The sequence below is a fragment of the Medicago truncatula genome, chromosome 3 (assembly GCF_003473485.1).
Source record: "Medicago truncatula cultivar Jemalong A17 chromosome 3, MtrunA17r5.0-ANR, whole genome shotgun sequence".
Taxonomy (NCBI): Eukaryota; Viridiplantae; Streptophyta; class Magnoliopsida; order Fabales; family Fabaceae; genus Medicago; species Medicago truncatula.
In genome coordinates, this window is record NC_053044.1 from 1455849 (window position 1) to 1471164 (window position 15316).

General features: G+C 31.7%; 1 protein-coding gene across 3 annotated transcripts; it reads right to left on the minus strand.

The window, feature by feature from the left end:
* Positions 1-585: 585 nt before the first annotated feature.
* On the minus strand, positions 586-6211 carry LOC11422389 (U-box domain-containing protein 35). 3 transcript variants are annotated; one of them, XM_039831802.1, is made up of 10 exons: positions 6025-6211; positions 5545-5781; positions 4579-4700; positions 4375-4496; positions 3944-4134; positions 3536-3858; positions 3075-3176; positions 2382-2810; positions 1324-2076; positions 586-1007 (listed from the first exon to the last, which is right to left on the minus strand). In XM_039831802.1, the coding sequence occupies exons 2-10, from the start codon at positions 5747-5749 to the stop codon at positions 825-827; spliced, it is 2430 nt and encodes an 809-aa protein (XP_039687736.1). In that variant the 5' UTR covers positions 5750-5781; positions 6025-6211; the 3' UTR covers positions 586-824. The 3 variants fall into 3 exon arrangements, with proteins under 3 accessions (XP_039687736.1, XP_003598188.1, XP_013458812.1); XM_003598140.4 differs by having other exon boundaries at positions 5545-5810; XM_013603358.3 differs by having other exon boundaries at positions 5569-5810; positions 6025-6210.
* Positions 6212-15316: the final 9105 nt, after the last annotated feature.

Consider the following 15316-nt stretch of genomic DNA (forward strand, 5'->3'; position numbering starts at 1 on the left):
CATTTGTCAATTACTCTAATATTTTTAAATAACACTAATTAATGCTATTGATAAAATGATTAAGGAATTTGTTGGAGAAAAAGAAGTAACTAACAATTGTTTGTTACGAGAGAAAGATAACATATTAAATTTATTGGAAAGAGATAGTGTGTGAAGAAAAAAAAAAAGCAATTTATTAGTGGATTAAAATAAGGGTATAATAGGAAGTAAAAGTGCAAAAATACACTTCATTAATTTGGTGTTAATATTCCAAAATAACACTTTAAAAAGGAATGGATGAAGTAGTTTGTAGGAGAGGAATATTAATTTCTGGCTGGTTAAATTATTTATTTAATCAAATCAGTTAATTCCCAAACTTTGTTTTAGTTGAATGACACCCTTTTGTTGGGCATGGAGCTAATTATAGTCTATAAGTTATCATTGGTTGTGTTAGTTTGAATATTAGAAGTTAGATAGTAAAATTGGTTTGAAGTTAAAGTTAAATTAAGAGCTAAAAGTTTGAGATTCAAACCTTGATTACGAAGAAGAAAAGTATTAACATAACAACTAATATACTAGTAACATTTTTGTATAAAAAAAAAAATGTTAGTTTGGATATGATTAATCGATATATGAACTTTAATACATATTACATACAGAATCAAACAATAGAATCAAATTTATCTACAATGAAAATTCAATCTCCCTAACAAAAATCTGCATCCAATATATGAACTAACACATGTCATATAGACCTACACACTAAACTTTTAAGCCAAGCTACATTAGAGAAACTAACTATTTTTCTCAATATCAACATTGAAAAAGGAACAATGAAGAAGTAATCATATTTCTTTGGACTTCCACTCCAAAATTGCTGATAGAAGTGTGTAATTAGGAATTAGAATCTTATGAGGCAAAGGTATGTTTGTCATTGGTGATTTGTCTTTCTCTTCAAGCCATTTTTCAATCGCTTTGCGATCATACGTATATCCATCTGCGGCGACACAAGGATCATCCATCACATCCTGCATCAAATCATATGAAGTATGATAAGCATCATCCAAAATATTAACAACCTATTGTCCACGAGGTGTTAGTCCAGTGGTAATAGTTTGACTTTGTAACTTTAAGGGACGGAGTTCAAATCTCCATTCTTCTAGTTATAAAACGGTCATTAGTTCTACTAATTCAAATAATTACTCCCAACTGACATAAAAAATACTAACTGATATAACTAGAACTAACAACTCAGAAAGGATTAACAAACTCATAACAAATAATTAGCACTAATAGTAGATTAGAAAATGAATGTAGTGCCATCATGGAGTATTATTTGACTACCTGAAGTATAGGGCAAATGAAATGGTTTGGAGGTTTGGGTTTAATAGCAACCATTGAAGCTGAATGATGAGCCCTATCAGCAACTTCTTTCAACCTCTCCAGCGTTGGAAGCACGTGATCTAACAAATCAGGTCGGTCTCTACGCCTAAGCTCTGCACAACTCAAAGCTAATCTAGCTAAGTCTAATGTCTCTTGAAATGGCCATAACCCTGCCTTTGGATCCAATATATCCGTTAAATTACCGTCTTCGATTGCTGTTTCAACCACATGAGTAAGTGCTGTCGCCGGTTTTGCTGTCAACAACTGTAACATCACTAATCCGAAAGCATAAACATCAGATTTTGTAGATATTAAACCGCTTCTTTGATACTCAGGATCGATGTAGCTGAGTGTCCCAACAGGCGCTGTGTCCTTATACATGGTAGATAACTCATCTGAATTAAGGACTGTCGAAAGACCAATATCACCAATTTTGCTGACAAGGTTACCACCAAGCAAGATGTTTGCAGGTTTCAGGTCGCGATGGATAATAGGTTGTGGTTTTGAGCTGTGAAGAAAGGAGAGAGCTGACGCAATTTCCCAAGCTACTCGAAACCTATCAAACCATCGGATTGGGGTGGTGCTGTTTTTCTGAAATAGTCTATCCTCCAAGCTACCATTCTCCATGTATTCATACACAAGGCATCCATGATCAGGACATGCACCAAGAAGAAGAAGCAAGTTTGGATGACGGATTCTGCTCAATATCTCTAACTGCAAGCAAAGAGAAGATATTAGTCTTGTTGGGAAGAAACATCATAGAGAAGTTAGGAACACAATAACCGCACAAGACTTTATTGTTAAAAACTCTAAAACCGGATAAAAACCATGCTCGTTGTCTAATGCCAACCAAAGAACAACATTATGTAATTTTTTTTTACAACACATAGCCTTCACCAACAACACTCTAAGGGTGTATAAAAGTCCTTCAGCAAATTAAAGAACTATATACTTATTGTTTTTTCTTATATTATAGAACAATATTTTGCATATTCAATATATTCATATAGCTTCAATACCTCCTGCTGGAATTGCTTGCTTTGGCTGATTCCGGCAGAGTGGAGAACTTTAACAGCAACAGTTGTGTGATGCAAAGTGCACTTATACACCATTCCATATGCACCCATTCCGATTCTCAGATCTTCAGAGAAAGATGAAGTAGCTGAAACTATTTCATCCCACGTAAACTTTCGGTACTGAGGCGTGGAACCACTTAGAGCATCCTCTAGCTTATCTTTCTCCTTGGCAGCACGAATAGCTTTCAATTCTGTTTCTTTTCTTTCTGAAGCTTCTCTTTCAGCACATTCTTTCAAATACGAAGCTTCTCTTGCTGCAGCTTCATATTTCTCTATTTCTTGTCTTGCTAATTCCTTCGCCACCTCTTCCTTAGCAATAATTTCCTTCATTTTCATGGATTCTCCTGATCTCCTCTTGCTTAGTTCATTAAGCTGATCAAAGCAATAACAAATGTTACTTACTCCATTTAAAAATGATTGCATCAAGAGTATTAAAATCTATTAGTTTCTTTTGTATGTGTAAATAACCTTAAAATGACAACCAAAAAGGAACGGAAGAGAAAATAACATCAAAAAAGGATGAAACTAGGTGAAAGGGGTTCCTAAAAAAGATTATAGTTTATACTAATTAGGTAGTACAAATTGTTGAAAAAAAGAAGGTAGAAGTGTTTCTGGCGAAAAGAAAATTGACATTACCTTTCGTGATGCATCAATGTTCTCAGTTTGAGCTACTGCATGCATTCCTTGTGCATGTCTTAGTTCAATTCTCAACTTTTCAAGCTCAAGGTTAAAATTTTCCTGATAGATAAGCAACCACAAAGAAAGTTCATTTGCAAATAGAAGTTTGATGAAGCAATAGCTGTTTTGCATATAACATATAGCTCAATACATAGGATTGCATATTGATCAAAGTGAACCTTACATTTATCATACTCTGATATGATGAAACATAAAAAACATATTTTCCAAAGGGCTTTTACAATGATTCTAGTTAAGAAGAAAATTTATTGTATGGAATTCTTTTCAATTATGTGACACAGTGAAAAACATAATTTTTTTTATTTTTATTTATTTATCTGAAAGTTTATTCTAACCGCGAAAATATATATAATAAGGACTATTCATCAAGTCTAAAGAAAGAAAGAAATTTCAATTACCTGCCTATTAGGTGACGCAAGTTTAGAAGTTAGTGGAGCATCCTTTAAAGAAATTTGATCATAAATCCAAGTATCAGTGTCTGAAACGATGCTTCTGAAACTAGAGGCCCGACTCAGACCACGATCAAAATCTGAGTTTCTAGCAGAACTTGTAGCAACGTTACCTCTTCCAAGATCAATGGACTGACCTCTAGAATGATTAGTTTCATTCAAACTAGGATTTGTGCTTAGAAGGTTCTGATTCATACTTGAAAGAGCTTGAAATCGTTGTGTTGCCAAGGAAGAGGAATGTAAAGCAGCATACGATGCAACCGAGCCAGAGTCTGATACACATCGACGGATTAATTATTCTATAAAAGGCGCGTAAATCGTTTTTAACCAGTTTTGCAAAACTTCCTACTTATATACCTGTCTGAGTGGTAGAAGTGTAGTTCGATGAGCTGCTTGAGGAAAAACTGATTTCACTTGTGTCATCTGTAATGCTTTCATCAATCTGCACGTCTGATGGCCGTATCAACAACTTTCCTTTTGAAACAGCATAAACCGTACAAAATCTTGGAGTGCATACTGAGATTTTTGCAGACATACCCTTATGTTTACTGAAAGAAAGGCAATGAAGGCGTAAATCAAAAGGAGTATATGACCAGATGAAGAGTGTACGCATTAAGCAGAGAAATATGAAACATGGTGTCGAGAAGATGAGAATTTGCGTTGGATAGTCATACTAAAAAATATATGATAAAAAATATATGTTTCTAAAGGATAAAAATGACAAATTATTTGAGGAAGAATGCAGTTTGATCTTAGAACTATTGGTGATAATAAATCTTTATTAGTACCTTTTAAATAAGCCACCGGTTGAAGCTCCAACGACCAATTTCGTTACAGCATACTTGGTTACTTCCTCTGCCACCGCAGATGCCACATCATCTGATTCAATCACTACAACTTCTACATGCACCTGTTTCAACAATAGTATAAGAATGCAGTTCCTATAGTGCACTATTTGTTCAAATTAATCTTCATGAAGAACAATATCTTACCTTTCTCTGCTCACACATTTGCTTAAAAGGTAGAAGCATTTGATTTGTCTCACACTCTATTTCTTTTTTGTACGCAGCTGCTACATCGTCACGCACTTGTGAAATTGGGAGCATATTTCCCACTGCAAGTACAAAAATGTTGAATTATCATAACGAAATAATAATCTTGTAAAATCTTCCATTGCTATATCATAACAAGCAGCTATAGTCACTTACCTATAATAAAATCATTTGTTATATGGAAAATATTAGAGTTAAGCCATGTAATTACTATTCCTGTCATGCTGATAAGTGATAACTTTATACATGGCCAAAGACATATTCTACAGTTTTATCATTGTTGAGATCCTCTTATTCCATGCACATTATTTCACGCTTCAGATGTTTGGCCCAGAACATGTTGGGCGCATGGAGCGTTTATAAGGCCTGGACAGTTCTCCTCACCTTAAAAGTCGGTTTTTGTGAGGTTGAGTCATGTTAGCAAAAGTAACGGATATATAAAAGTTCCCTGACTTTGACACAGAATGCAGGACTGCCAATCATAAGTCATAACAGCCCTGGAATTGATCAGAGTTGAGTTCGGCCATTGGATCAGCACACTTGGTTCTAAGTAAACATATAAATAAATGCACAAAAAACACAAAAATTGATCATAGAGTTCAGCCAATTGTTCCTACGTCTTCGACAATAGAATGGCTGCTATAGTTTTTCCTATTAGGCGATGCTTAGGGTTACAGACTACAAGCTTTTTAAGCCATACTCAACAGAATATTTTGGAAATATATCAAACTTCATTAACCAATCTCTTTAAGGTACAAATGCAAGTTTTTGCAGTTATCATGACACTTAAAAAGCCTTTAACAAAAAAGTAATTTTCAACTTTTAAATGCATAAAATTGTTACTTTGTATTGTAAAAGAAAAACAAAAATTGTTAATTTGTTAAACACAATAAACAATGATATTACTTGGTGTGGGAACGCCAACTATACCAGCATGAACATGTATGAGCTTGAAGATAATCATTCCCTCTGGAACAAACTTGTTAAGTGCCCATTGTACAACATATTTGCTTTTCTTGTTACCCTTGATTGCTAGAGCTACAACCGAAGACGATGAATGCCGAGTCCTTTTACTTTCATCTCCCTCTTGAATCCTTTGAATCCTATCCATCTCTCTTCCTTAAGTATAACAAATTGAATTATCTGCAACAGTTTAATCTGGAGCGTCGATGCTACATATAACATACAACATAAACAGTTAAATAAAGGACAATGGTTTCAATTTTCAACTTTCAACTTCAAATAATTGAATTCCTGAACTTGATGAACACAAAGCACTCAGAAAAGAAGGGTAGGTAGATTCAGAAGCCTAAAATGCAAAAAAAATTACTACAAAAAGAAAAAATAACTACCTTAACAGAATTTTAACTAACAAAACAAACATACCAGGTTTGAAATTATTGAGTGTTGGAAAAAACCAAGAGGTTAAAATTTGTGTTGAATGAAACCATTTATCTCTCAGCTTCAAATAAAAACTACAAAACATGAAACAAGGTTTGGATTGATATTAAAAAAAAAGTCTTAAGGAAATTGACAAGAAACAATGTGAAACGTGACAAAGTGAATAATGGACCCCACAATTCCATCATGCTTTACGTTGAAATTAAATTTTTCAACTAATGGCAATGGCTTGTGGGGATTAAATAATTCAACTACTTCCATTAATGTCAAGTCAGTGCAGCTATTTTATTTTCATATCATTTTCTTTCTTTCATACTCACTCCATCTCTATTTGATAAAATTTTATATGTCTAAATATAAGTACTCTTTCAAATCAATTATCAATACTTCTATGTTTTTTTTTATTGTTGATTTTTAGAAATTGTTTGTGTTCTTTTTATTTGTGTTTGAAAATTTTAGTAATATTTATATGTATGTGGTAATTATTATATTACTATTTTTTTAATATATGTAAAAATTGACAAATAATTCATGGGAAATGTTAACCAGGGTCCTGGACCCTCGGAACACTAATTAAGAGAGCAAATATAATAATATTTGAATTGAAAGTTGTGTAATCAATGTATTAAAATTTAAAAAGTATTTTTTTGACTTATAAGAAAGGACGGATGCATCAGTGGTAAGAGCTTCCAATTTTGAAAATAGTTGTCACATGACATTTCAACTCAGTCAAAGTGCCAGCCGCCAGTGGCAATCTCTTTGTATTTTATTCGTGAATAGTGATAATAACAATCTAATAATAGAATTTCCTCAACAAAAAAAAAATCTAATAATAGAAGTTTAAACTTAGACATGAAAATATCTATACAATGATATTTTTTGGCGTAACTTTTTTTTTAAATCCCAAAATGCCTTTACTTGATAATAGTTAGCAGTTTTATCAAAAACAAAAATATAACTCCTTGGCAGCAGTTATAACATACATAGATTTTTATTTTCAAAATGGATATGTGAAAAAGAAGGGAGAATAGCAAGACAGTAATATGTGAGAGAAGCACCACATCTTGCCAAAAACGGCGGTAACTAATCAGTCTTACCCTTTATTAGTCTTTTTTCCGTTCCATTGTCCCCAAACTAAGTTTCTTTCTCTATGTTTTTTAATGCTTACGATCAGGCTACACATTCTTCTTTCCAACTTCTTTTTCTTTTCTATTTCAATCTTTTTTTTTTATTTTCTCTTTTGATTGATGATGACCATTATTTTTGGTAGATACAGGGGGGATAGCACGTGGGAGAAGAGAATTTACAAGGTTTTGAACATTGATTATTTTTTTATGTTTGTTTTTGTAGGTTCTATATGAGGTTGTTTGCAGTTAATACTTTATTTATTATGGATTTGGCAGTTTCATGCGTACTGAATTTGCTTTTATCATTTATTTCAATTATCCTTTTGTTTTCTATTTATAATTTTCTCATGTTTCTTCAATGAACACCGTAATTTATAAGACTATTTGTTCCCTCCTTTTTAGGGAACCCTTCTTTTTATTGTTAGTGTTCTACCTTTCATTATTAATCATTATTGTGTATTTTCATTAATTCATTTCATACTTGCACCAAACTCAACAAAAGTGAAAGCAGTTGTGGAAAGGGATCGTTAAAGAATACAATTGTTGAAATAGTGCTCATAAAGTTTGGTATGGCTTGTTTTTGCTCCAAAATTTTCCTTGAAAGAACCAGAAGTACAACATTTACAAGTTAACAGTTTATTATGTCTAATAGTGGTTATTTCAAATGTGAAAAACTAGACCGACATCAATAAACACTCTGCACATACATAATTGTGGTGAGGGAGTGCACTATCAAATCAAATAAAATAAATGGATGAAACATATATGAGTGATCTGAACAAAAGAGGAAGAGAGAGAGAGAGAGAGAGAGAGAGAGAGAGAGAGAGAGAGATAGGTAAAGGCAGATATGTATGTTGCGACGACAAGGTGCAATATGAGCAGGTCTTCATTATAATTTTTAAAAATCTACATTCATGTCTATTTAGATTTAGACTTTTTATCTAAAACTAAAATTGATAAGCAAAAAAAATAAAGATAAGAGAGGAGTTGAAAATGAAATTAATATAGTTAAAGTAATTTAAAAGTTGGTTGTCATTTCATACTTGAATTTGCTTTTTAAGTATCTACAAAATCCACTGCCATACATATGTAGTAATTTTTGGAACAATAAAAAGGAACAAACCCATGATTCCTTTTCCTTTTAAGTTCCAGTTTGTAGTCATTTTGTTTTCAATTTGGAAGCACACAAACACTAACAATAATATGTAGGAAGTTGTTTTGTAATGAACGACCTTCACCATGGTCATTTTCTTTCCATTTTCCTTTTTAAAATTATTGAATATTGTCCATTTCTACTTATTCTACATTGGGTACTCGACTATTTGTATGGATGGTGAAATCAGAGGTGACTCTTTTTATTACTCTGTTTTACCATTTTATTGTCCAACTTAAGTTTCAGTTTTGGATTGTGGGTTAAAACCACCGGAGTAGAGAGACACGACAACTAAACTTCTATGTTTATGTTTAGTTTTCTTTGGAGCTTTCAAATCATGCAAACCAACGACGAAAAGAATTGCAAGAGAAATAGGCAGGGAGAAGTTAAAAGGAGGATGGAGTTGTCATTGACGACAGTGATATTGGAGCATAAGAGAGATGAATATGGATACAAAAGGTAAGAAATATGAAAGCCGACGCATTAACATCGATATAGGCACTGGTGGTGTTGGCATTTCTAATGACCCTAAGTTCTTGCTTTAGACTCAGGATATATGTTTGTATTATTATTACAATGAGAAATTATGGTGTTTGAGAAGAAGGGAAAGTCTTATTTATACAACAAAAAATAACAAACTTTTTAACAAACAAGGCAATTACTTGTAACATAAGTAAAGTCTCTAAAACTCCATTAATCAAGGTAACTATCTAACTAACTAATGGATTACACTTTCAAATACTAACTATCTTTTTATAACGTTTGTTGTTGCCACGAAAGTATTAATTTTGTGATTCACAAGCCACCATTTTTTTTAACACATAAATAACACTCTTAATTATGGTTGGTATTGCTTTAACAAACGTGTGTCCTTTGCTATACATTGCAATTTTCTATGGTCAATTTTGCAATTCACAATTGAACATCGATAGGTTATATTTATATACTGAAATAAACATCTTAAGTGAAAATCTACAAGTAGAAAATGATACACCAATTGACGTACGTAATTATGTAAAAATAATTGATTCTTTCCCAATGAATATATTGCTTATAGAATAGTTAAATAATTTTTGTAACTGTTGCTTTTGTGTAATGTAGTTTTTTCAAAACTAAAATTAATAAATCTTATAAGATTGACAATGTCGCAACAAATATCAAATTATTTGGCTTTTTTATCTATTGAAAAAACAATGTAAAATGAAATTATCTATTGAAAAAACAATGTAAAATGAAATTTATTATGATAATTAATAAACAATTTTTGTATAAAAAAAAGTCAATTTACATAAACATTCTTATTAAAAAAATATTTGTTTTAAAAGACAATATTCTTAAACTTTGGTTTAGGCCTCAATAATGGTTGAAAAGACCATGGAGGGTCACAACTCACAACACAAACTTAAATTATTTAGATACACACAAATAGAAAAAAGATAGAAAGATAAAAAAATCATTAATATTATTATTGCAAGAACTAAATAGTGTGTGTATTTTTGTATGTGGGTTTTAATAATATGGATTTGGTTATGACCATACACGAATTAACCTAATTTACTTGTTAATGTCGAATTGTTAACCAGTATCAAGTTTAATTATAGAGCAAATCTTACTTATCTTCATGCCAAATTTGAAATTAGTTATGACATAAACAAACCATGTAAAATATTAAAGGGTTTAGACTTTAGACAAAACAAACCATGTAAAATAGAACCTAAAGACGTCATTCAGTGTGAAACTAATCATTCATATAATTAAATTCAAATAATATCTCCCTTAAGTGTTACACAACCACATCATTAGTCTTATCCACACTAGGATCTTGCTACTGCTATCCTGTCGAGCCTAACCATGCTCTAATACCACTCATCAGGGAGTTTAGAAAGCATCAACGAGTCATTGCCGCGACACCAAAGAGATGGAGACATCACATCTTTCTCCAAACATTATATGCACATTTTTAAAATACGTAGACTACTAACAAACACCCACCGACCTCAGACTATGGGTACTACTTAGTGGGAGAGCAGGAGTGAGATCCTATCGAGTATAGCAGGTGAAAACACATGCTTGGGGGAAACTATAGTGGAAGAAAGTATTGGATTTGTATTGTCTCTCTTGTTTTGCCTACTCCATCCATGACCGGTTTTACTTTTCAGAATCAAACAACGCACAACTAATACTTTCTTTATTCTTTTTCGGAAAGTTACTTAATATTTAACTTCAAATTTACAATTAAAATAAAGGTAGAATGTTAATTCATAAATAAATAAAAATAAAAACAAAAAGTAAACTCATAGTTACTTAGTCTGCTTCTAGAATAAGAATATTCCTAACACCTTACTTTTCTTCTTCTTGAGGGGTATATCCTTATTCAATTTTATATATTTCAACCTCATGGTTCAGTGATGGTCAACTAGAAATGATAATAATGCTTGCGTTTACATTGTTCTTGCTTGCATGCTTTGGAACTCCCGTAAAGCAACAAGAAATCAACGACTTTTTATTTTAATTCATCATTATCACTTAATTTTAATATAAAGAATAATCTAGTGTAGATAATAGACAAATCCAAAGTTAATTATTTTAATCAAATATTGATGAGATGGTAAAAGATATCTTCAAATTAAACAGGAGATTTAGGTTCGAATATAGACATGAAAACGTAGCAGTGTTAAATTTTGAAGTAAATTTTATCTGATATTATAGTTCTATTCTGATGGATATATTTATCTCTCTAGTTCCGCATATAGAATATCTGGTTTACATTGTATTAAAAAAGAAAAACAAAGTTAGTTATTTGAAAGAGATGAAGCTGGCTGGAAGGTGGAGTGTATTATTAAATTTGATAGACTTGCAAGAATCAATAATTTTAAACAAAATTTTCTCAAAAAAATATAATTTAAAACAAATTGCAAAGTGATATTTTGTGACCACCTAATTTGGTGGCCCAACTTAGAAGAAGGCTGAAAGTTAGTTGAGAACATGTTTTTTGTTTTGTACTTTCTTACAAGGTTAGTTGAGAATTATGTTGTTAATGAGCCAATTATATATTGGGTTAAATCAAATTGAGATTATTGAAATGGTTTAATGACGTTTAAGACATAAATGAAAAGAACACTTAAAAATGACGTGGGACACTGAAACTATTAAATGTTTGCGAGGACACTTGCATACATTTTTTTTCGAAGTAAGGACACTTACATACATGGTAGTCCAAAATTCCTAATTTAAGCATTTTCCAGGAACAGTCTTCTAGGTTTTTTTTTTTTTATGCAGTCTCATAGTTCTGATTAATTGACTTTTAATATCCAACCAGATCGATTGATATCAACCAAAAAACTATAAATCAATCAAAAACTAGATCGATTGATATGACCTACATCCTATCCTATGATCATTATTATTAACAAAAATCCATTTTTTAATTTAGTCAAAATAAATTTTTGTTAATAATAATAATCATATATGTATATATGAGAAATTGGATCACCTCCAAGAACAACGCTTAAGAGGTTAGTGTTGTGAATTCCGGACAAAATCACACCAATGAATAATAAAGATGTGTGGAGTAAAGGAAGTGGTAATCAATGTGTAAAGTGTCTCCAAGCAACAACAACAAAACAGACCTAAATCTAAGTGTAGAGTAGCATCACAAGCATAATCAAAGCAATAAAAAAAAAAAAAGAGTTTTTAGAGAGAAAAACTTGAATTACAAAGGAGGTAACTTTAGGGTTGAGTGTCTTTGTAGTGAGGTTATCTTGGGTTGGGAAACATTGTAAACACTTTAGGTAGTGAGATTTCACCATTGAAAGGATCAAAAAGTTTTCTTTTGTGTTTTCTCTTAGGATTCATTGGGAGTGTGGGTGATATGAAAAATGGGTAGAAATTAGGACTTGTTCTTTTGTAAGTTTATAAGCTAATTTCTTATAACTCATTGTAACACTTTCTTCTTAGTGGATTGGAGGGATGCTCTCTCCCCCAGATTAGGTCATATTGGACCGAACTGGGTCAACAATCTTGGTGTGTTTGTTCCTCTCTTTCATTGCTTATCTTTATTGCTTTGATTATGCTTGTGATGTTACTCTACACTTAGATTTATGTATGTTTTGTTGTTGTTGCTTGAAGACACTTTATCTATTGATTACCACTTCCTTTGCTCCACACATCTTTGTTTTTCATTGGTGTGATTTTGTCCAAAATTCACAACAGTTTGACAACAAGTCCATCCACCTCCAGTTTCTACAGTAGATGCACATTGGAGTAAACCGACATTGGACGGACCTAGATTTACAATGTGCTAGAGCCCCCATGTTTTTTGGGGAGAAAAAATGTTAATATTACATACTTTCAAAAAAGGATCGCACTCATGGACATATTCAAAAGTGTGTTAGACGGAGGCTAACAAAATTTCATTCTAAATAATACATATTTAAATTATATATAGTATTCACTCCGGTTTTAATAAGCAAAAAATATATATTTTACCTATATATAAATTTAGAGCAAATACATTATTTTGTCTGTATTTAAAACCATGAGGAAGTGTATATTAATTCAAGAATATATACATGAGAGATTTAACTAAAGAAGACACACACATACAATAAGGTGGGATGGGAGGGAGGGGCTTGAGCCCATGCTTGCCTCCCAGGGCCGTTCCTAGAGTTTTACAGGCCTTAGGCATAATATGAAAAAAGGGCCCTTTGTATTACATCATTTTTTTTTTCTTCTGATAAATGATGAATGAGACATGTATTAGTTATAGTGGTTGACATCCCAGCTATGCTTTGTAGATCCCAAAAACACTGAATATAAGCGCTGAATAACTCCAAAGAAAGAAATAGCCTTACTATCTTGCATCTCACATGATCTTGCATTACCAAATCAAATTCCGCAATCATTTCAATTAATCCAAGAAAATTACCATTACTATCTTGACTTAATTTTTCTTTGGATCCTCGAAATGCAAGATCATTCTTAGCAAGACATTTCACAACTGAAACTATTCTACGTAAAACTAGTCTCCAACGCTCTTTCTCTTTCACAATTTCTTCTTGCAAGTGTCTATCAATTGTCTGATTTTTATCAAATCTCATTCTCAATTCATTCCAAGTATTCATATTAGTCATATGTTCGACACCATTTTCATGTTGTTTGAGTCTTTGACTAATATGCTTCCAATCATTTAAACCCTCGGTTGCAAGTAAACTCAAGTTACTAGAGGTAGAAGATTTAAACAATTTACAACAAAAACAATATACTTTGTCAACATGTTTGCAATAAACCAGCCACTTTCGATCACTAATCTCACCATTACTTAATTTTCTTGAATAATTCGCATATGAGAAATGCCTAGAGTATTTGTCATTGGGAAAATTAAGATTCATTTCTCGAATAGGTCCCTTTTCAACTAGAATATCCCTTGAGGTGTTATCAAGATTCTCCCAATTTGTTGGATCATAAATATCAAAATGAGGATCATCACCAAAATTTTCAATATTATATGCATTTGGCACATCATTATGAACATTTGAATTATCATCAATTTCCTCATTTTCATTTTCATGATCCAAATTTTCATTGTTGTTGTTTTCCAAATTTGGCACATCATTAGGAACATTTTCTTGGGTATCTACCTTTTTGAAAACAAATTTATCAAGAGCTCCTTGTTGTAATTTTATTAGCTCTTCATTTCGTTTTTTTTTTTTTTTTTTTTTCGTTTTTCACTACCTGACAAATGTTTTTTAGGCAACATCTTTAAATAAATCAGATATTCAATATAAACCAATACAAACAAACAAACAAAAAAGAAAAACCATATTAGTACCAGTAGTAAGTGAAGTAGAGAGCAATAACACCTTAAAATAGACCGAAGTTTTAACACCTGAAAATAAAAGTGCAACAAAAAAAAAAGAAATATATCAACACTTAATTAAGCAAAAATCAAGAATTGAATTGAAAAAAAAAATACAAAAATCACGTGTACAGTGTACAAACAATTAATTAAAAAAATATATCAAAAATAAAAAATGACTGTTATATGTACAGTACGTGAAGAGAATTCTTAAATCAATATCATGCTATATGCTTTTAAGCTTTTTGGTGTACAGTACAAATCATGTTATATGAAAAAATAAAAAATTCAATTGGAAAAAACATAAATCATTCAATTAGAATTTTAAAATTCAACACCTGAAACAATTAGATAATTGAAACAATGATTATCAAAGAGAATTGGAATAAGAAAAAAAACATAATTAGAATTCAACACTTGAAGCAATTAGAGAATTGAAACAATATTATCAAATAGAATTGGAATAAGAAAGAAAAAAAAAAATAAACCTAAAACAATTCACCTGGAGAGAAGAACTGATTTTGGAACTTTTGGTTTTTCTTTTTAGGTTTCTTTTTTCATCTGTCTTTCTAATTGTTCAAAAGAAATTTTTGTTTGTGTGTTAGTTGGGCCAATTCCATTATTTTCCTCTTTATTGGGCCTTTCCACTTTTTTTTTCTGTTTTATTCCTAATGGGCCCAAAAATTGATTCAGAAGGCCTGCTGTTACGAATTACTATACACACCCCACTTTTTCCTTAGCTTTGCTATATACACCCCCCCTGTAAAAAAAATTTAGGGCCCCCTACGAGCATGGGCCCTAGGCCGTCGCACTCGCAGCCTATGCCTAGGGCCGGCCCTGTTGCCTCCCTCTCCATCCGTTCTTGATCGCACATAAAGATAATTTGACTAATTGACTAAGTTGTTTACGCATGAAAAATTAACTCATGTTGCAAATTTCTTCATTCTCGTGAATGTTTAGTTTTTTTTTTTGTTGAAGAAACTAAACAAAATATATCATAAAACTAAGCTCCTCTAGCACAAGGTGTATCAAAGGAAGCTAATGGATCTAAAAATATAGAATGATATTTTTATTGACAATTAAAATGAGGAAATCATTACATATTATCATTATATATAAAATTGTAGAGAACAATTTTGA

Bases quoted from the DNA above. Each gene is read 5' to 3' on its own strand.
- LOC11422389 (XM_039831802.1), bottom strand. From the start codon at position 5,749: ATGGATAGGATTCAAAGGATTCAAGAGGGAGATGAAAGTAAAAGGACT. The intron at 4,497-4,578 runs GTAAGATATTGT...TTGTTGAAACAG, and splicing joins AAATGTGTGAGCAGAGAAAG to GTGCATGTAGAAGTTGTAGT. The intron at 1,008-1,323 runs GTAGTCAAATAA...GATTTGATGCAG, and splicing joins TCATTTGCCCTATACTTCAG to GATGTGATGGATGATCCTTG.